Raw genomic sequence first — 23,041 nt, forward strand, 5'->3', positions numbered from 1 at the left:
ATGTTTTGTATGCTTCCCTCATGGTGCTGAGCTTGTTTAGTGAACAGCTACAATTTGATACAGGAACCTGCATCAAATTGGTGTAACTTTAAAGAAAAAAAAACAAAACCCAAAAAATCCCCCAAAACGCCTGTGGTGTTTGAAGTCTTCAGTTTCTGGATAAAGAAGACACATATTCACAAAAATATATAAGCATCCAAATTTCATTTCTCCATCTTGTCTCACAGAAGCAGCGTGGTGTCTCTTTCACACATGTCTCTATAGGATCATCAGAAAAAAAAGTACTCTGTTAAGTTCTTTGAGATATCTGGCCCAGAAAACAGACTTGGAGCAAACATAATGGACAGCACAGCACTGGGTCTAGCAGTTTTAAGTTATATTCATGGTCTAGAACATCAGGGACGTACTGTCTGATTTTGCACCCGATTGTAAGCGTCATTTTCTGTGGCTTTCTGCATTTCTTCATTTCTAGCTGTATAGTGAAACCATCCAGTCTAATATTTATAGATTTGGACACTGTGCTACAAACAAGCTGAGAGAGGGCCTGAATCCAGGTTTTTTGTTTAACCACATAGATACCGCTAATTGGGTTATTTTCCAAAAGGTGGATACAGCTTTTATACTTGTGTTTGTATAAATTGCTGATCCATTTGTCTTTACCCAGAGATATCACTGAAATTTATAAAATCTAGAAAGAGGTTAAGACAGTGAATTCTCATTATATGCCACCTCTCTCCGTGTTGAGAATGAGCAGAGCAAAAGTCTAAGAAGTAAATTACTGCATGTCATTTTCCTAGGGATAGCTGTTCTTTTTGCAGGAGTTCAAGTGTCAAAATTAAGCTTGGATATGTCAAGTAGCCTCTTAGATATTCCATTAGTGAATTTGTGTTTGGTTTTTCTTTTGCTTTTCTTAAGCTGTTTACTGGCTTTGATAATATTTCTGGCACTTCAGAATACATTGATTTCATAAAATACTCTGGCTGAAATATTGTTTGTATGAAATCATAAGATTCCTCAACCTTTGTCTTTTAAAACTGCTTTCATTTGTGTGCAACTTCTGTGTTAGTGAGATGTCATGCATATGTTAGTATCTTATAATAACAAATTATTTATGTAAAAGAATTGTGCTTAGAGTATTGTCTACTGAAATATCTTGGCTAATACTATTTCTTCATCAGTGCATTATTTTGGCAGCTCCCCTCAACGAGCTTCATTTGGAGGCAGTTTGTTGGTAAATGTCAATCAGGTTGCGTTTCCAAGGAGTAGCTAGCTATAAATGAGGTCATCTTTAAAAGCATGGGCTAAGTTCTTTTTTCTGTCTCTGTCCATTTCTGTGGAAGCATTTTTAGTTCATAATGGCTATGTACTATGTAAATATGGCACTGGCCAGAAGTTTGTCTTTTTAATACTGTTAGTGTTAATAGAAGATGACTGAAGTCATGCCCAGGTGTCATGGAAGCTGCAGAACTGATTCTAGGAGTCAAGCCAAATATTGAAACATGCCTTCACTTAGCAGGTGACATGGTGACCATGTGTCCCACTGAGATAAAACGCTGGGAGAAAATAATTATTTTTTTTTTTTTTTCCACTGACATAATTTCTTTCTCCCAAATAATAGAGGCTAAGTAGATTTGAACACTTTTGCTGACTATGTGACATGTTGGCATAGATATAGTAACCATAGTGTATATAAATACTTACATACTTTGGTAGTAGCAGCTATGCTAACTTAGGCCAGTCTTCTGTTGAGTTCTTGTGCTTTTTAGGAAGAAATCCTTTAGTAGAATTAGGAGCTGTTATTGTAGATAGAATATTTTTTGGCTTCTGGTGGGGTTTTTTGGTTGTGTTTTTGTTCTGTTTTGGGTGTTTTTTGAAGGCATAGGACAAATGCATTTAAAACAGTTTCTTCGCAGAAGCAGCGATATTGAGATTTAAAAGTATATTCTGTTTTACAAGATACTTTCAAAAGCAACAGTCTCAATATCTGTCTGTTAGATACTGCCTTTGGATGTTTTTTGTTTTGTTGTTAGAGCCAAAAGGCAAATACTTCTTCCAGTGTCTTTGAGTGTGATCTCGGTGTTGATTAGGTACTGCTTTAGGATACTTACTGGCTTGCCTCCATTTACTGGGAAAAGTGGACAGCTAGTTTCAATGGATGTTGAGGCTGTAACAGCTGAAAAATGTGTATCTGGCAGACAGTTGTAGACCGAACTGTGCTACATCCAGGTAAACATAAAAGGTAAAGCTGAAGGTATTCATCTACCTATGTGTGCATCACACGTAATAGTGGCACTCTATATGAATTTATTGCTGTATCAGTGCAGCCTCAGGAGGGGACATTTCAAAATTGGTACCTGTAGCAGTCAAAATTTGACCATTTCAGCTTTTTTAATTCTGTGAATTGTGTGACTTTAAGATTTTGCCAGTAGTCCATTTTTGTTCAGTTCTGTTTTGATAATCAGATAATCTCGGCAAAAGATACCTGGCATTAAATTAATTGTTTAGGACCACAGAACTGGAAAAGACCTCTTGTTTTATTGAGTGTAACCTTCTGTTATCATGATAAATTGTATTAAATAATGAGTTTTTAAAAAATCAGGGTTTTGTTTTGAAATCACAACCTTTTATCCACACTGACTATGTTGGGGAGAAGCGTTGCAGAGCATTAGTAGGAATGTGGTGGGAATTCCCACTTAACTTTACTCAGATGAGGTAAAACCTATTCTTTTAACAACTTTGTACTTAGTATTTGCTGCAGAACACCACTAGTATTTACTAGAAAGCCATTGTATTACCCCTTAGCTTTGTTTTGCTTGACTAAATCCAGTATCTCAGTTTTGTTTCATAAAGTAGTTACCAGTAATCCCTATAATATTTCTGTGACTTTGATCCAATTTGAATTTGTTCTTACTGAAAATATTTTACTGGATTTGTATTTATTGTTCCAAATGAGATGTCACCAGTATTAGAACTCTACAAAATAGTATTTCTGTACTTCTGCTTGACATCTTACCTCATATACTTTAGCAGCTGTGAGTAAAGCAAATCTGCCATATATGACGTAGTGGCTTGATTGTTGACCTATGCATCCAGTCTTCTGTTTTCAGCTGTTTGAGTCTTATTATGCATTTTGGTATTAATTTCAACTATGCAAGAAACTGACTTTATATTTTAAACTCTATAGTTTACTGCTACCTATGTCCTGAAAGGAACCTATCCATTTGGCTCCTTACAGTTATCAAAATTCATCAGCGTGCTATTTAGTGTGCATAATCAGTTACCTAAAGTATCAGATTAGGTCATTCCCCAAATCAGTCATTCAGGAGCTTTACTAGAAACTTTTTCAGACCCATAGTTCCCACTCTAATACAATTCTACTTCACTCCTTCTGTAGCCAGTTCTTTTGCACCTTAGATTCTTGTATTAATCTCCACAGTGTTGGAATTATTTTGTATGGCACCCCACTGAAGTATGCTGAGGTACAGGTTAAATGTAGTGCAGATACTTTGTCTAGAAAAATCACAAAAAGAGTATCGGCAAATTTAAGTAAAATTTCCCATTATGTAATTGGCCCCTTTTCCATTTGTTGCTGGTTTTAATTACTGTTTTCTTCCAAACCTAGTCTAAAACCTTCAAACTGTTGAGGTCAGACTAAGAAGTTTGTAATTGCACCCCTCCCTAAAAATGCACCCGTCTCTAAAAATGTGTAGTGCTGCATGTGGAGAAGTTCACATTGAACCTTGGACTATTTTGTTCTTCAGTGTGAATGCTAGTTGATTGCAAAAACATGGGTTCTGCAATGCAGTTACCAGCTCTAGCATAATGTTTCTTCATGATGGATCTGTTCCCTGACTCTTATGCAGGCTGTGTGGTATCAGGACCTGGATCACAACACCATTAGAGCTACCCTTCGGATACCATGTCTGGCTACATTGTCTCTGGAATTCTCCTTAGGAGGCTTTCTTCTGGCCTGAGGTGTGAGATCCAGGAAAAGGTTTATAATCTCGTTTCACTCATGTATGCTTGCAATGCCCTTTTGAGGTTGAGATCCCTCCAGAGTTGCTTTAGCGCAGTATTGTGTTTCCTTACACCAGTTTGTTTGACTTACCTTCACTAAGGTGGTACTTGTAAAGCCATGTATTATGTCACCTTTTTAATTAAAAGCTACTTTTTTTAACTGCTTGTCAGTCCAAAAAAGTCCAACTTCCAAGTCCTTCATAGTGTCTTGGTTTGGTAATTCCAGTTTGACAAAACCCATGCTTTTTTACAACTTTCTTAAACCATGATTTTTCAAAAATTAAGATGGATTACTTAATTTTTGCCTGTTAGTTGCAAACTTTTTTTCTGAGTTATTGAGAAGAATGTTCTCAGTTTGATTTAACATGAAAATGTTAAGTACTTATTAACTATTTACATAAATGTGCTTTTGTTAGATCTGTTTTCAAGAATAATTTAAAGAGGAGGAATGAATGTCTTAAGATAGTAAAAACCAGAATATTGTAATTGCTATGAATTCTATTGAAGTTGGTTTGGAGAGAAAAAACAACAGCTAGTGTTTCAAATTTAAAGTGCTAAAACACTTTATCAAAATAAGATTTTAATAAAGGCTAATCTAATTAATCATCAACTGCAGCATGCAGATGGTGAGTAAAATTGTCAAAGTTCCCAAAGAGATTCGTGAGTAACTTCTGTTAAAATCGGTGAAATTCAAAGTCATTGCATTATCAGTAACACAAATTAGTCAAACTGTTGTAGTTGTTACATGCTAAGATTTTGGAGAGCAATTAAGTTAGGTTCTGAACCTAATACTCTCGGAAAAATCTGATCCTGGATATTTCAAGCTGTCATAATTAGTTTCTTTTATTAATAGATTGGACAGATGAAACTGAACAGCCCTACTTCCTCAGCTGCAGCATGTGCTTTCAAAGCATTCAGTTCATGACTGTGTGTTGCAGCTGAACAGAAGTGGTTCTAATGAACATACTGCCTCTGTTTTCTGAAGCATGAAGCCGAGTGGAAAATTGAAGGGAAAACTTTGTACAACAAACCACATTTTCTAGGCATGAATATATGAAAATGACAGCTTCTTACCCTTGCAAAGGCAGATGCTTAGTTGGTCACCTGTGGACAAGGGGTAAATGACCCTGTGTGTAATTGCAGTTTCAATAAATCTTTACTCATTGTGTTTTTCCATGACTGCTTTTGAGTGAGAGTTAATGTTTCTACAGTCCTGCCTCCTCCCCGGTCTTTTCAGTTTTCACAGACACATATTTGGGGGTGTTTATATAAATACATATAGACATACTTAAAAAACAAAACAAAACAAAAATTACCTCTCCTTAGCTTCCAGTAAGCTAGATCAGTGAATGTCATGAGTGGTTTGTAGGAGTGACCAGGATTGCACAACGAAAAGGCAGTGCCACAGTAGTGCCATCTGAATTTGGTTTGAACTGTTTCATGAATGTGGGGTGTCAGTGATGGTAAAGCTGAAGATGTGGTTTGGCCCTGTTCCAGAAGCCTTTTTGATGTCAAAGTTGGTGGTACGCTTTTGCTGTATAGTGGAGTCTAAGCTGAAGCTCCAAATCAATTGTGGGAAATCTGTAAGGGTTTAGGATTCTGATAGAATGTTGACTGGAACACCGAAAACAAAGTTAATTAGTTATTATGCTTGTACGTCTCATGATCTGATTATCATTATTGTATGCTGCTTTACAGAATCACATGCATGGCATGTAAATATTTAGAAGAATTCAAGTTGAAGATCATACAGTTTCTTCCTATTTCTTCCTATGCCTTGACTATTAAGGCCAAATACTAGGTGGGTTTTACTAATAGGCACAGTTGTCAGCTTCATTAGGGCAGGGCTGCTTCAGGAGGTCTATGTGTCAAGAGTTTTAATGTTCATGTGCAGTTACTAGAAGTAGCAAGTGGTTTCCTTTAGATAGACTATTGTTTGTTTATCTGCCTCAGGCGTTCTTCTGTGTCTTTCTGGACCATCTGACTTACCAGAGTAAGTCTACTGGAGTAAATGGATAGTGTCAGTGACTGAGGATAGTTTTCCCTAGGTTTACTCACAATATTTTGTCTAAAAATTCAAACATCTTTCAAATCTTGTTTGATAAAAATGGTTTGTATAAAAGCCAGTGAAAGAGGAAGCTTGTAATTGATTTCAGTGATGCATCATCAAGTTCTTCTAGCACCTGTTGTACTGTGCTAGATGGAGTAACAATGCAACCTCGGTTTTAGCTTCCAGCCTGCAGTGACACTTTGAACACCCTGACTCCTTTGCTTCATGCCCCCATGTACTTGTAATGGTAAGAATGTACTGACATCTACAATAAATATCAAGTAAGATTCTAAGAGGAGGAGTCTTCAGGCAAGTTTCAGAAAGGCATGTAGCTGCAACAAAAACATCTTGAACTGGTGAGGTACTATGATAAAACAGTGACTTTGGGCATTCAGTTGGTCCCTAAATTAACAGTTGCAGTGAGTTAGTACTGCTCCCAGCTGCTTTGTAATACTTTTTGCCAATACATATGGGCATCATTTAAGTGCTTTGAATGGAAAGTTCAAAATCCTGTGACCTAGGTACTTATTTAAGGAAATGCAACTCAATGATCAGAACTTTCAAAAAATACCTGTTGCCAAATCAACCAGGCTGGCTATGTATCCCAAGAAACATGAAAATCAGAGGGGTTTAAAGGTGGAAGTTTACATCAAAATGTTAGGAAGTAACCACTCATCATGGCCTTAAAACTTGTTTTATTAGGATGTGTGTATCACAGTATCACAGTAGGTTAGAGATTGGAAGGGACCTCAAAAGATCATCTAGTCCAATCCCCCTGCCGGAGCAGGAACACCTAGATAAGGTTACAACCTTAACCTGTAGTTTTAGTATGTACCTTGCTTGGAGGAAAGCTTGTTTAGGACACTTTCTCATTGTCTTTTAGACTTTTGCAGATGTAATATTGATTGAAAAACATAATGGCCTTTGAATATTCAGCAGAGAAAACCAGGTCAGTTTTGGTAATCATGTGGAAGCCTGCACTCAGTCTGGCTATTACTACTTGATCATATGTTAACAGTTGTTAAAATAGACTACCTTTTTTTTTTTTGATTTTTTTTTTTTTTTTTTTGGTCTGCTGCTGAAACAGATGTTGAGATTTTTAGCTTTGTTTTTTACTTTTTAGGAAACTAGGAATTCAAGTTTTGCTTTTTTTCTTGTTTTTTTTTTTCACTAATACGGTTACATTCAGATTAGGAGATCTGGCAAGACAGCAATTTCAAAACATCTAGATACAGGGAGGAAATGACTTTCTACTATTTTTTTACTTTGTGAAACACAAATTTTTTTCCTTTGTATTTTATTTGAAATGGAATAATCTGATAACCTGAATGTCTCATGAGAACTGATTCCACATAGAAATTGCACATGTAATTCTTTGTTTTCCTGCCTCTTCAGGGAGAATATAGTACAATATGGGATTAAAGAGAAACTTGAGCCTTGACACCAGGGCAAAGTTACCTTGTAATTTGTACAGCAGAGAAGTATATCCTAGATATAGTTTGAAAAGTATATCATTCTTTAAGAAAAAGAATGATATACTTTTCAAAAGGCATCATTCTTTGAAAAAATTACATCTGTGTTTTTGCATATTAAAAAAATGTGGCCTGTCTAGTGATATTTATCCCCCCCCCCCCCCCCCAAATGTTTAATTCTGGTTCATTTTTTTTAAATGAAAGTAACTGATTGTGAATCATTTGATAATAATTAGGTATGATAGCAAGTTGTGCAGTGACTTACAGTAACTCCTTTGAGACCTGGTTTCAAATGTAACTTTTATCACAAGTGAAAGGGAGCCTTATAATCTAGTTTGCTTTGTAGCTAAGTAATCTAACTCGGCATTGCTGTTGTCTTAAGGATGCCAACTTAAAAATATATTAGGCATTTTTAAAAATATATTAGATGATGTTGTTTGAAGTGGACGTGTCCAGTCATACTGTTCCTGACTTCTCCTTTTCGCTCACTTTAATAAGTACTAAAATTTACACTTTCTAAAATGAGGCTTTAACTGAAATAAAGGTTTTAGATATGTATTTAGTTGTTTAGTAAAAACTTAAAAGGTTCCTTTGTTTTATTAGGAGTCCACATCTCCAGTTGTTTCACCACAGCAATCCCCACCAACCTCTCCACATACATGGAGGAAGCACAACCGCCATCCCAGCGGAGGGAATAATGAACGACCTCTTGCTGGACCTGGGCCTTTTTGGGCTCCATTTAGTGAAGCACAACCAGGTATAAATGTCTTATGTTATACTTCAGCTGTAACCCAAAGTCAAAGAATTCTTGAAAAAGTATATTAAATTCGTTTAGAGCAGTTAATCTTTGTATTTTCCAATCCTGTAAATTTTCTTGCAGATTCAAATGTTCACATTGACAGCAACACTGTGGAATCTGAGCTCGTGTATATGGTGGATCCATTTCTTAGTGTGGTATGGGAAATGCTTGAATTTGGAAGTGGGGGAAGAGAGTATGAAAGCTTCCCAGTGGAAAGTTTTCCAATACAGAACTGACATCCTATTGAGATTGTGCAGGAACTGTCAGTACAGTTGAAAGCATGGGAAGCTCAAGGGAAAGCAGCAGATAATGCATTGTTTGTTTGGATTAGTGTTTCTCGTAGATTAGATGAATTGTCAGAACAACTAATTCTTTTAACTTTTTTTGCTTTCTTTAAAGTTTATGTAAACATAAGCTACTGTATCTCCTGTCTGTCAAGGTAGAACCACTTATTTCAGTGAAACTTTTCATCCTTTGTTGTTCTTCCTTTAACATGGAAGACTCTCCCTATTATATTGCTGTGCTCAGATTTAAAAAGCTTTCCCCCTTAATATCTCATATTTCAGTAAGTTCTGTTGTGTTTTCTAGTATCTGATAGAGTATTAATAAATTTAGCAGAGCAAATCTAATTCATGTGCTGTCTTTGATACTGCTGAATAATATGATGCATTTTATAGGCTGTAGTTTCAGATTAAACTGTGGTTGATTGGTTTATTTAAGTTACGATATTTCAAAGTTGGTCTGTTACCTTTCAATTTATTCTGTAGTCATTCTTTAGTTATAAACATCTATGAGGACCAGGGATTCTGTTCTTAGGGTTGATTGGGTAAGGAAATAAAACACTATTTTAGAAGGGGTGGTATGCAGAGATTTATGTCAGTGTCCCAGATGTTGTTTGCTAGTAAGTTCCCAGTCAATTTAGACAAAAACAATTAGTCTCTCATTGTATATATAATCACTTTCAAAGGTTCAGCAGAGGCACTGTGATTTTTCATCAATTTCTTGATTTTTTTTTTTTCTTGCACAGTTTAGTTGATTTGTTTTTCTTGTAAGCTGAAATACAAGTTTGTCTGGTAGCTGATTTCTACTTGTGAAGCTTTTCTAACTTGTGAAGTCAAGGACTCCAGGAAAGTATGCAAACTATTCCTACTGTTGAAGAGTTCAATATTGTACTCTTAAAAATAAAGTTGTGATGCCATGTTTGTCAGTGGTTTCCCTGTGATGTCTAGTGGATAAATTTTTCAGTAGCAGTCTGAAAACGTTTCTGAACTAGCTCAGTATTCTCCATTTTAATATTCCATGTGGAAACACATCCATAGTGTGTTTAAAGCAATTTGGAGATACTGTTGTAGAAGGATTGTCTGTTCTGCCAATGTGAAGGACAGAATGGATTTTCATACATTAATTGCACAAAAAATTTTCATCCTGATTCTTTGCAGTGCAGAGGATTAATTATTCCTTTGAATTTCAGTTTGTGTAGATAGTTTGTCATTCTTTTTCCCTCTCGTGAGCCTACTTTTTAAGGACAGTATTTTGTAGAAAAATATCTGACATTCAGGTAGAACCAGATAAACTGTTGATTAGTTTTCTTAAAATCAGCACTGCAAGCTCATCTTGATTCCAGTGCTAGATGTTCTTGAAAAATTGGGTAATTTGCAAGTGCATGATTTTATTTCAGTAGGATTTTAAGGCAGGACTTGTGATCCAAGGAAAATAAGAACCCAAGTCTCAGCTTTTATGTCACGTTATGTGAAAACATTGTTTGGGGGTATTGGGGTTATCAACTGAAAGCATGGAAACTTGAAACTGTGAAAATGTTTGATGGGTCTATAACGAGTAGCATGTTGCCTTAAACCAGAAATATAAATTTCAAAACTTTTAGGGGAACATCTTGTTTAAATGAGAAGATTCTGACTTAGCCGTTGTAAAGACACTCCATTGCATCATCATACTCCCATCATGAACAAAATTAAATAGTGCTTTCTGTATCAAATTGAGCTGTAATTATTACATAATGGCCTAATTGTTGTTTTTAAAAATCTTGCATCTGGAGTCTTAAGCATAACTTACAGCTGTAGCCCTCAATTGCTTGAGGAAGAAAACTGTTCTTATTTCAACAGAGCAAAAGAATTTGGATTTTACAAATATTTTTGACACTGTGTTGTGCAGTAATGGTAGTGTTAGTGATGCTTCATCAGTAGATGTCCCAGTTCTGGCTTGCATCTCTGATCTGGATCCTTCTTCAGAGAAAAATACAATGGATGACTGAACCTCTTGTAGGAAACAGAACTGCATATGAGAGCCTCCTGTTCCTATAGTTACAATAGAGAAAAAATGTACTCCATACTTTTACCTTTCCAGCTCATTTTGCAGTCCAGCTTCAGCTGCTAGAAGGATGCTGATGGTGACAAATTTGAGAGAACGAACCCCTTCCCTGCTTCAAATGATAGTTGAATGGCATGTCTGAATAGGGACTAGAAGATATTTTTTTATTACCTTGTGGTCTGTTTGTACTGAACGTTTATGTTGGTAGTACCCAAATATTGATTTTAAACTAGTAAAAAAATCTGGTGTCTTCTCTCCAGTCTCTGATGTCTTCTCTCTGTTAATGGTATTCTTACTGATGAAAATGCATGGAGAGTGTTGAAGGTTGTTTCTTTGTTGGGTTACAAATCATAAAATAAGAACACACGGATTGTTCCAAGTCTTCTCTGAGACCCATTATTATTCCACCTTCCCCAGTCTGGTTTTGTAGTTTGTGAAGAAAATGAGGTTTTGAGCAGGGGAGAAAGGAAACAGTTCTTGTAATACTTGTATTTTGAAGGTATGACAGTTTGGTGCTACTGCATTTGTTACTGTCAAAGTACCACTTTGGAAGAGGTGCTGTGCTAAGTGGGATACAAATTGAACTGTTCTAAGACAAGTTGCTGAGGGAAGTAAAGATCTATAAGGTTAGTGAGAATAATGTCGGTGTCTGAGGGACAAGAGAAGGGGAGAGCCATTGTATCAAAAGTAAAATTTGTGTAGCATGTCTGTAGGAGTGATGGGAAGGACGTGTTTGAATCTTACTGTGTGTTAGTTCTGTGCAGAAAGAGACCAGGCAGAGACTTTGAGCTTTTCGGCATATTTCTTTCTAGTGCTTTAGAGTTGGGTGAGCTACTGAACCTTGAGGTAAAAAGCATTGTCAAACTCATTGCCTTTATTCTTGTCAATTTTGGATAAAGTCACTGGAAGCTTCAGGCCACATCAGGAACTGCAGAAGTGGAAGACGAATTTGAGAACAGAGTATTTAATAGTGGCTAGTAAAGCTCATTTAAAAACAAACAAAAAACCCAACCACACACCAAAAACCCATGCTTTATTAATCTTACATTTTTATGAAATTCAGAAATAGTGTAAACTCTCAGTTTTGTGTATTCTACTTACCTCCTCCTCCTTCAAAAAGTGGTTCTCCCCCTGGAAATCTCAATTTTTACTCTCTGTAATGCAAGCTAAATGTGTTATGCACAATTATGGCTACTGTGTATAGAAGAGCAAAGATAAACCAGTACTTGGCATTTCTCACATTACTCTCTTGTTACTTTTTCCTAGGAAAAAGGTCATTTATGGAGTGAAGGAGTAATTGCATACTGCAATATCATACTGATATTAAATAGCAATTTTGGATGCTAACAATGTTACTGCCCCTTTAGATGTTAACCCTCAGTGTGCTTCACTGATTTCCTTCACTCTGGTTACAGCAGATTGTATACTAGTAGTGTACAACCTGAAATTGTTGATATTCATCAGTTTCATAAATAGATTATGTCTAGATGGAAATCTCATAGCAATATATTTTGTCAGTATCTTGACAATAAATTCTTCATATTTATTGCTTCAATTTAGATTGTAGTAGCAGTATTAAAATTATGTCATTAATGTCATATTTCTTGTTTGTGGGTTGTGTGGAGGGCTTAAAGAAACTCACAGCAAGTTGCCTGCCTTCTAAAAGGAAACCTGCTTCTACGTATGAGGCAGAAATTCTTATCTAAGTATGACTTTATTTAACAAATTCCTAGGGAAAGCATTTAATTGCGCGGAACTGCTGTTTAGATTTAAGGAATCCAGCATTTCTTTTAAGAGTCACAGAGTAGAATGGTGTCCTGGGGTTCTTCTAGACTTGTTCTAGATGGTTAGTTTTCTCTCTGATCCAAGTTCCTTAAATTTTTAATTTGTAACTGCAAGTTAAGAGAATTTTGAGAGGTTTCTACATAGAGCAGTGGGTCGTCAAATCTTTCTATAGTTACTTCATGGTTATGTTAATATTAAGGCATTGAACATAGGCAGTATTTCAGAAGTAGATATAACAAGGCACTGGGTGAATCTCAGTTATTGTGTTCCAGATAGTTAATGCAGAGCAGATGTCAGCACTCTCTGTGGATGCCTTTTATTATTCTTGGCCTGTTTTCAAGCAGCAGAGTTAAGTTAGTCTAGAAATCATTTAGGAAAAAAAGTTGCATGCTAGTATCTTGTGCCACTTTTAAATAGATCTTTGTCCATACAAGTGTTGCTCACATTTCAACTAAGTGAAAATGCTTAGTATTAACTCATTCAAAACCTATTAAATGGGTAAAAATCCATTTACATTTTACGCATGTTGCTCTAAGCTTATTCCTCACTTATGTCTTTTTAGTGAAGATTCAAGCTGACAACATAAAAATCTACAGAAGTGAGTTGACAGGAGGTGAACCTTGTTTTGTTGGTGCCATTTGCATTTCATTTCTTTCATGATTCTACAAGTGTATATTTCCCTGACAGGAGCTTGTGTTTCAGGATTTGTTTTTTTTTTTTAATTTCATTTTTGTTTTACTGCTTTCCATATCCATAATTCTTACTCAGTTTTCAAGATTGTCTTTTGAAAAAGAAATGTTTCTTCTACTTTCAGGCTCATCTACTTCTAGTGATCCCATATGGTCTGGCCATTCACCACCACCCCATCAAGAAAACTGGGTCAGTTTTGCAGATACCCCACCAACCAGTGCTCTTTTAGCCATGCATCCTGCTTCTGTCCAGGTGTGACACTTTATTGGTATTTGATTTGCTGCATTCAGATTGATGTTGCAATTTTTATTTTACTTTTCTTTTTAATAATCTTCATTGCAGATGTTTACTGTGTATCTGTGCTGTAGTCTGTTCAGTGCTGTTTACCCAACAGATACTCATTGCGTTGACTTAATTTGGAATGGTTAACTGAAAGCTCATTAAAAAGCCATCAGCAATTACTACTTTAAAACATTTGTGTTTAGCTTTTTTGCATATGTGCCATACTTTTTTTTTTTTTCTGCTCTCATACCTGCAGTCATTCCTATTCATATGTATCAGTGTGCAGAATACCCTGTCATTATCCTGTAGACACAACCTGTGGATGGTTTCCTGCAGTTTCTAAACTACCTTGAGATTTAACTATGCTTTATTTTTTGAAGGCAAGAAGTTGAGAATTCATAGAAGCATTTTAGGTAGATAATACTGAGGAAAAATATTTCATTTCAGGACCAGACAACAGTACGAACTGTAGCATCAGCTACAACAACAAATGAAATTCGTAGGCAATCAAGTAGTTATGATGACCCCTGGAAAATAACTGATGAACAAAGGCAGTATTATGTTAATCAGTTTAAAACCATTCAACCTGATCTAAATGGATTTATACCAGGTAAGTTACTCTTTAAAAAATATAATTGTGGGTGCAGCAGTTCTGTTACAAAGACTTTGTTGTGTACTTAGGTTTGCATACCATTTTGAACAAAGTTCTTCGTTTTACTTATAATGTTCTAGTGAACTCCAGTGTAATTCAGGAAGCAACTTGAAACTAATTTTTTTCCTTCATTTAACCTTAGTAATTAGTGCCATTTTTCCAAAACCTTTGCTAAATAGCTCATCTCCTTTACCGTAACTCTTACTCTTCTAATGATTTAACTTGCTTTAAATATTGAAAGTGGTTGTTGTAATTTTTCAGGGTCTGCAGCTAAAGAATTTTTCACTAAGTCAAAACTACCTATTCTTGAACTTTCTCATATTTGGTAAGTGTGATGTGTCTTTATTCAGGATAATTTAGAAAGATGGCATCTATCTGGCAGTCATTTAATAATCTACTTACTAGAAGATGTTAAGTGGAATTTCATGTAGTCATACTTTGAGTATGTACTACAGTATGTTCAGTCCTACTCATGTTTATGCCACCATTACTTTAATGGGTTTTAAAAGGTCTAGGCTGGCATTATTTACAAAGCATTTTGAGCTTTTGAAGAAATTTTAAACACTCAGTTTGAGCATTTTATCGCTAAAGGTGTATTTTAAGTAATTCCTTACCTATATTTATTTATTCAAGGCTAAGTTTAAATGACATGTGCAGATGCAAATATTTTTAAATGTGTTTAGTAGGCTTTAATAACAAATTTAGCTTTGACTTGGTGCAAAGCTTATATTTTGCTGTATTCTGTAATTTGTACTGCATCGCTGCATGCTATCATTAAATGGCTTACCTTGGCAGATTTCATCTTTGTTTGTACTGATTTGTAATTCAACTGTTTTCCCATTTAAAATAAACATCCCCTCAGCATTTTTGCCAAAAGTGAGGCCAGTTATATTATGTAGTAGTCTTTAATGAGTTAAAAACCTGGAGAGATAAAAGTGGGTTTAAATTATCTTTAAGCCCTAAGAAATGTTATTAATGAAAGCTCATCTTTGAAGAGTAAAGCATGTAGCACTAATGTGAAGTATTTAATAGGGTAAAATGAACTATAAACTGCATTCTTTGATATTCCAAATAGCAGAAGTATGTAATTTTAAATAACATAACCTTAAGAAATTTTATTATACTAAGGTTTTTCTTTTTAGGGAACTGTCAGATTTTGATAAAGATGGTGCACTGACATTGGATGAGTTCTGTGCTGCATTTCACCTGGTAGTTGCTAGGAAGAATGGGTATGATTTGCCACAAAAGTTACCTGAAAGTTTAATGCCCAAACTGATTGATTTGGAAGACTCGACAGGTAAGATGTACATCAAGTTAAATTTCACTATTTTCAAGTGATGGGATAGTTCTTACAGTGTATCAGCAGATACTTATGGATTTGTATGAACATAATCCATTAGTCAGTATGAAATAAAGCAATGTGTAATTTTTAGAAATCTTAATTAGTGCTCACAGCTAATCTGAGCACGTACGTATTTCTGTACAGGGAGATGTTATTTAGGAACAGTACACATTGACTATCACATTTGGAAATCCTGTGGCCTTTTAAGGAAAACAAAACTGTCACATTATCGATTTTTATTACTGTATTCCAAATTCCCAGTCCAGCTCTACTTGAGATTTGATTTCAGATGAATATATTTTCTGTTCCCTCTCATTTCTGAAAATACGGCATGAGTTTCTAAGTAATTAAAGGACTTGGAAAATGCTACCAGGTTCAATGCTAGAGATAAGACTGTAGTTTAAAAGTACAGAATCTTCTGTATATAAAATACACAGAAATGTCTTTTTTTTTTTCTTTAAATTCTGTTCCTAACTTGACAGCTGGATTTATCCTCTGTTGCTTTGGCACCTAGTCTTTCTGTGCATAGTTCTTTATCTTTAGATGATTCCAGGTAAAACATTGAATGTATGATTTTGCTTGTGCCAGAAACTCTCCTGTAACTGAAAAGCAAACTACTGCTCCATGAAAAAGTGGCGTTTAAAAACAGGTGTTACATATATAATGTTTTTATATATATATGTGCACGTGTGTGTGTGTATAAAGGAAGTTGGCCACAAGCATCCTGTTTGAAACACCACTTTTACATGGAATGGTGTATTTATATAGATTTTAAAACAAAGGAAACAGAGTATTTTATGCCTTAGATTGCTTTTTATCAAGCAGTCTTGGCTTGGGAAGTTAGGTGCACAGTTTCCTAGAATTTTATGTCTTTTTAGTAAATACTTCAAAAGGGGTCTTTTCAGTACTGTGTTTGTATGTCAGAGACTTTCAGCTGACAACTACTGATGAGTTCTTAAACTAGATACTGTAGCTCTTACTACCTTTGCTTTAATAATTAAACCATTTTTTGTGGGAGTAGCTTTGTGGTTCCTCAAAGAACCTTTGCAACAGCAACTGAACTGTTTTCAGGATGAATAAACATCTTGCTATGACAAGTACATGAGAAATAACTACAATTAATTGGGTGAATAACTAGCAAGTGTCTTAAAAACTACTTATCTATTTCTGTATTTAAGGTGATTGCCAAGCAAAAGCCTTTATAGGAAATGGAGTAGTGTTTATTTGTATAAACTGCTGGGGTTGTTTTTTAAAAAACAACAGAAAACCAAACCATCCAACAACTGTTGTACAACTGTACTATATCTGTACCTGATACTTTACTGCCTTTACTGGTAGTAGATTTCAAGGCTTTTATCATTTAACTGAAGCTGTCTGGTAACTTTATAAATTGGACACTAACCCAAAAAGTGTTATATATGTGTTTATTGTTTTTGTATTGAAGGCATTGTGGTTAATATAAAACTTTGATGTATTACCATGAGGTACAAATCAGTCTTTTTCCCTCTGGGATTAAATGAAAGTTACCATATTCTAGTGAATATTAAAAAGTTACAAGAATGTGTAAGCTCTGCTTAAAAGGAAACATTATGATTTCTATTCGAATCTGCTGTTACAGCTACAATGAAAAGTAACAGTTCTTGCTAACTTGTTGAATTTTATCTAACTAGATTTTTTTTTTTAAGTTTGGGCCCCCAGTGTTAGACATAGTTTTTCTAGCATCTAACATGATTCATCACCAGAACTTGTATATTGAATAGGAAACTGTAGAAATGATTATTGATGTGGCTGTAGTTTTACTTGTAGGTACAACAGTCAAAATCTCCTGAATACATTGACTATTTTAATCTAAATTAAAGATTACTCATAGGTGTATGTGCATATTAATGCACATGTTAAATTGCAAGAATTCAACTTAAAAATCAGCCTTGAAAGATAAACCAGTTAAACTTCTGTAACTTTTTCTTTTTAGTTCTCATAAGAAGTGTATTTCAGTTAAGCTTGCTTCCAACAGCCTTCTCAGAACTGTGAAGTGTGACACTGGGGTGTCTTTTTAAGTGCACTTCTCTCATGGGATAACAGTTTCTTGAAAGAAATTATTAATGATCTTCTACTGACTAAAGTCTCAGTGTGAATAACATGGTTTCAAATTGCTCAAGAAGGTGAATTACTTGATGTCTTTTTAAACCAATGTGCAAGACAGTAAATTTTATTTCAGAAGTGTTAACAATACCATATTAATTCTGTCCTTTTGTTAGAAACTTTCAACTTGATATTCTATACTTCTGCTTGGTGCTTGAAACTTGCTGTCTCTTTTCCATTTTGCCTGTTGAACTAGTGGCCAGCAGAAAAAAAGAGTAGCAGAGGGCTCCCTACCCCCTATGTCTCTGTTCAAACAGAGGAAGGGAAGAATGTTCCTGGTCTCCTCTGGCAGCCTCTCTCTCCCTCATCAGCCCCTGTGAATCTATTATGCGACCAACTGCAGGTGTTCCAAACCTGTTAATGTATGGTCTTGTCTTGCATCTGGTGTCATGGCCAGGGATACGTATTTCTCTCACATGACATAGACCTACTGTATAATAAAGCATTTATATTGATGATTTTTCTGGTATAGCACTATGCCTCTAAAGAATTGTAATAGGAAAAAAGTTAAATGAGGTTCTATATCTTTCTGCTGACTAGAGAGATAAATTGAGGTGTTTAAGCCCTTAGAATAATGTGGTAATTTTACAATACATTCAAATGGGCTTAGTATTTTGAATTGTATCATATACTTCAAAATTATTTCTATTGCAGCTGCTCCACTTAAGATTTGACATTCTGCTGTGGTTTGCTCTTCAGAGTGAGGGAGATCTGTCTGCGTAAGAGCAGCTAGAACTGCACTGAATGAAAATGAGAGCGTGAAGTCAGGCAGTTCTATAAATACTTCTCTGAGTGCTTATGTATTTATTTTATTAATTGATGGCTTAGTACATTTTGTATACCATGACCAGCATGTCATCTTGACTGCTTGAAGGCATGGTTGTGTCTGTAAATATCATCTTGATATAGCCTGGTTTGTGTTTTTATTGACAGATGCTTTTTGCCTGAAGCAGGTGTTAGATGCAGTTTCTATCTGGAATAATTTGTGAAGCCATTTTCCCTAAAAGACAATAGTACTTGATGCTAAGTGCTGGGCACAGTTTTGGGAACACTGCATCTCAACCTGTTGTCTGACTATTTACAGGAAGCTTAAAGACCTGCAAAATTTTGAGTTACTTTTTTCTCTGTGCCTTTCTTGATGTCAGCAGCACTCAGTCTCCTCTGGCCTCAAGATGGGACAGTGAGTTCTTTTGGGATTTCAGTGTTTTGTCTGTTCTTCTTAAGCTATGCCTCTTAGTGTCCCAGTAACACCTTGGAGACTATAAATAATGAGCTGTTAGTTTTCATGGGTGCTGTTGTCACCATTGACAATTAAAGTGTTTCCAGTTCAATTTGACGTTGGATTAATTACAAGTTTCTTCTGAATGGAAGACAGCAGACAGAATACTGAGCTGTCACAGCAGAAGAGCACACTTCAGAGTTCAGCTCTTCGGGAGCATAAACCCAATCCTTTTTATAATTTTTAATCAATTTTTGGTACCATGTATCACACACTTTTGTGGCAGTTATAGTCAGTCTCACATCTGTCAAGCAGTTCTTCTAAATTATAATTTAATTAAGCCATCTTTCCTCTTGTGCAGTATTTTCTCTTGTTCAGATTTTTAATTCTTTGGACTACAAACATCTTGTTAATATGTCTAGCTACTTATCAATCATTTTTTCAGTTGTTCCTGTTGTTACATTATACAGTTGTAATCTGAACTTCAGGATTTTGGGGCTTTCAGTGTGTTGCTTTAGCTTGGATGGTGGTATCTAGCAAAATTGAAGAGCCTGTAAATAGGATTTTACTGTGTTAGGTAGAATGTCTAAGCTGCTGTTCAGATTTACTTTACCCAGTTCTCTTACAGTTTGAACAGAATAAAAATAGTTGTTTGGCATCATGAAAATTGGTACAACTCTGAAGGAGTGTTTCTGCAAGGAACTGCACTTGCTGAAAGCTCAGAGAAAACTGAAATAACAGCAACAATGTGCAGTTGCAGTATGACAGCTGCTGCACTTGTTCAATTTGCAAAATGTAGGGAATGGAAATGTTATTGTTTTAGTAAGGAGGCTTAAAAACTTAGAATATTCTTTGGCAATAACCTGTGAGTATGGTTTTCTTCATCTCTTCTCATATTTCTGGTCAGTGTTTGCATTGATATACTGGTTTTGCTTTAACTTTTCATATAAGGAAGTATTTTATTCTGTAAGATAAACTCAGTGCTGGATTTGATGCAGTAAACATTAGTGTAAAATTTCTCAATGTAAGAATGAATTACATTTATTCCAATATGTAAGGAACATCTAAAAATGCTATTTAAAAGTCAAAGTACAGGGAGATAGTATGGTACAGAGTAATCTTCAAAGTCCAGTTTTCAGAAAGATCCTCAAAATAAGAGTAGCACCAGATAAATAGAATGCTTTACTTGAATGAGTGTATTTTGTCTGGTGCTAAGTATTTACTTGGTTGGAAAAGATGAAACCAAAGGGTACTTTGCACTTTCCATGAGATGTGAGCAGCTTTTTTGAGAATAAACTGAATGCAGTTCATGATTTTGGTTTATAATGATTCCTCTCATTTCAGAAGTTGGGGAACAGACAGGTGAGGTAGGTTACTCCAGCTCTCCAGCAGAAGCACCTCCAAGCAAGTCTCCATCAATGCCATCGCTAAACCAGACCTGGCCAGAACTGAATCAGAGCAATGAGGTTAGCACTTTTATTTAAGAGTTATTTAATTCCTAGTCAGTAACTAATTGTGTATGCATATGTAATTTATCATAAGTAGATTTCTGATCACAAATTGTGAAAAAGCAGGACAAATAGACAGAGGAAGGTTCTAAATCTGTTAAATTGTAAAAAAGTTAATGTTTTCCTTGTAATTTTTCTGTCTCGTGAGATGAGCTACTGTTTAAAATGTTGTCATTAATAGTAACTAAGCTTTATATCAGTGATAGAATGAACTCATAGCACTTACTGGATAGGTTGAATTCATTCCCAATTTTTTTATTTAAGGTGAGTTTGGGGTGTTTGGTTTTTTTTGTTACCTTTGAAGGACTTTTATAATCAACACTTGTGAAACGTCAAAATAAATTTCTGATGGAACTGAACATTGAGACTTATTTCTGCAGATGATTTTACCCTGAAATATAAGTTACCTCACAAGTAATGTAGCCAAGTCATAGCTCTGGGTTTGTGTCAGAAGCAAAGAATCAAAGTTGAATCTGTTGGCTAAATTTATTTAAATATTAAATTTATGCTGTTATATACTGCTGCTTTATCATCATTTACCATGCATATTTGCTATATAAGCAGTCTTATATACGAAAGCTCTATTTTGTCAGATTTTGAAACTGAAGCTACCAAACAGGATTTTTTGTTTTGTGGTTTCTCCTCGCCCCCCTCCCACCACAAAATGTCCATTGTTAAAGCCTGTAAGAAACTGATTCCTAGAGTCAGTCTTGTTGCTCTGGTTTACATTTTTGCCTTTGACTTAGAATAAACCAGTGTTTTACTCCAAGAGCTACTTCAGAGACTCAAATGAGTTCCTTACTGTAGCCATACTAAAAAGATGGTGTAGGCTTACGGTGAGTAGGGGGAAACTACTGAAATTGTGTCTTGAAAGCTGTCAAGAAGAGTCTAAAGCTAACATCTGAGATAGTCCTGTGAGTAGCTGAGTATTATCCTACCCTGCTCCTCTTATTGAAAAAGCTTTTTGTGGCTTTCTTCTTCAGACTTCAAGTGAATGGAAAATTGATAGCCAAAGTTTTAGATGAATCAAAGGACAGGCAATGTGAAACAGAAAATAAGCAAATTTTTAGGATTAAAGTTAAGAGCAAAGGAAATTTTCTTCTCAGGAGAAAGGTCTTTATAAAGTCTGCTGTTCCTCGTAAGGGTAAATGCTGGCCTCACAGTGATATTCTTTCCAAATAAAAAATGTAGAAAATTATTTATTGGTTCTTAGTTGTTCTGTTTGACAGAATGACTCTTAGACTGCCTGTAGGATAAGCTTTAGGAGGGAGATGAGCAGATACTTGGTTGTTGCTAAAAAGCTGTAAATGTATGCCACTGTATTAAAATTTGCATTGATACACTCCATGTTTGCAATAAAGATTTAATAAACTAATAATTTGGTAATCTAAATTGTAATTGGAAAGATTCCTTCCTTGTCCAGTGCCACTCAAAGCAATTGAATAGGGTAATTCCACTAATGCAACAAATTTAATGACAATTCTGTCAGCCAGTTATGCCTTACGAAACTGACTTTGTCCATTCAGATAGATAATGTGGTATTTTCTTTATGAAAATCTACTAAAACTTTAAGAGGCTTGGCAAAGTTCTCATACTAAATATTACCAGATACTAACTATACTAAAATAAGACTTGAACACTTATTAAATGTTAAGAGGTTTTTGTTCTAACACAAAGGAATTTCTGATTTTCCAGCTATATTGCTGTGCATGCTTCTTGCTCCTCTGTATTTTCTTTTCAGCATGAGTCAGGTCAAAGTCTGTGAGGTTTTAATGCCATGAAAAAATTCCTAGTAGTACTGCAGGCACCAGTCTGATTGTTTCCTCTTTGAAAATCTTATAACTGTTATCAACAAATTGCTTGAAAAAGCCGTGCATCTGTGGATCATCTGCCTTTTCAGGCAGTTTCATCTCCATTAGTTTCAAAACTGTTGGTTACTTTGTGCTTTCTAGCTCATACTTCATTTTTAGACTCTAGTTGCCAGGCTCAGTTACTGTAAGATCATAAGTATGGACCAAGGCAATCTCAAACTCAGAATAAAAAGCATTATGAAAATACAAATGCCCGTAGCACGGGGAACAAACAAGAGGAATTAGAGATGTGTGCTCATCTACAGGGGTATGACATTATAGGCATCACAGGAACATGGTGGGATGGCTCCTATGACTGGAGTGTTGGACTGGAAGGTTACAGGCTCTTTATAAAAGACAGGCGTGGCAGGCGTGGAGGGGGAGTTGCCCTTTATGTTAGGGATAGGCTGGAGAGTATGGAACTCTGTCTGGGGACTGGTGAGCAGTTAACAGAGAGTTTGTGGGTCAGGGTTAAAGGGAGAACAGCGATGGGAGACATTACTGTGGGGATCTGTTACAGACCACCTGATCAAGAGGAATCTGCGGATGAAGCACTCTATAGGCAGATAGGAACAGCCTCACGCTCACAGGCCCTCGTTCTCATGGGTGACTTCAACCACCCTGACATCTGTTGGAATGACGGTACGGCCCAGCACAAGCAATCCAGGAGGTTCCTCGATTGTGTGGAAGACAACTTCCTTCTGCAAGTAATAGAGGAACCGACAAGGAGAGGTGCCATGCTTGACCTCGTGCTCACCAACAGGGAAGGGCTCGTTGGAAATGTGGCACTCCAGGGCAGCCTTGGATGCAGAGACCACGAGATGGTTGAATTTGAGATCCTTAGGACAGTGAGAAGAGCGCGCAGCAAGCTCACTGCCCTAGACTTCAAAAGAGCAGACTTTGGCCTC

General features: G+C 35.8%; 1 protein-coding gene across 15 annotated transcripts in view; it reads left to right on the forward strand.

The window, feature by feature from the left end:
- The window catches only part of REPS1 (RALBP1 associated Eps domain containing 1), a 499,053-nt gene that overhangs the window by 22,466 nt on the left and 453,546 nt on the right, over positions 1–23,041 (forward strand). For 11 of the 15 annotated variants that reach the window (XR_009729212.1, XM_061378180.1, XM_061378178.1 and 8 more), the window contains 6 exons: positions 8,143–8,296; positions 13,263–13,390; positions 13,868–14,030; positions 14,334–14,397; positions 15,215–15,369; positions 20,120–20,241. Coding sequence is in view for 14 of the 15 variants with exons in the window: in XM_061378180.1 (XP_061234164.1) it covers positions 8,143–8,296; positions 13,263–13,390; positions 13,868–14,030; positions 14,334–14,397; positions 15,215–15,369; positions 20,120–20,241 (786 nt within the window). In the remaining variant the exon portion in view is untranslated. Of the gene's footprint in view, positions 1–3,863; positions 3,995–8,142; positions 8,297–13,262; positions 13,391–13,867; positions 14,031–14,333; positions 14,398–15,214; positions 15,370–20,119; positions 20,242–23,041 lie in introns of all 15 variants that reach the window. The other 4 variants (XM_061378182.1, XM_061378186.1, XM_061378193.1 and 1 more) reach the window with 3 other exon arrangements.

The sequence above is a fragment of the Neopsephotus bourkii genome, unplaced genomic scaffold, assembly GCF_033783945.1.
Source record: "Neopsephotus bourkii isolate Nb327-2 ecotype Australia unplaced genomic scaffold, CSIRO-AGI_Nbou_v1 NB_1765, whole genome shotgun sequence".
In the NCBI taxonomy this organism is placed as follows: Eukaryota; Metazoa; Chordata; class Aves; order Psittaciformes; family Psittacidae; genus Neopsephotus; species Neopsephotus bourkii.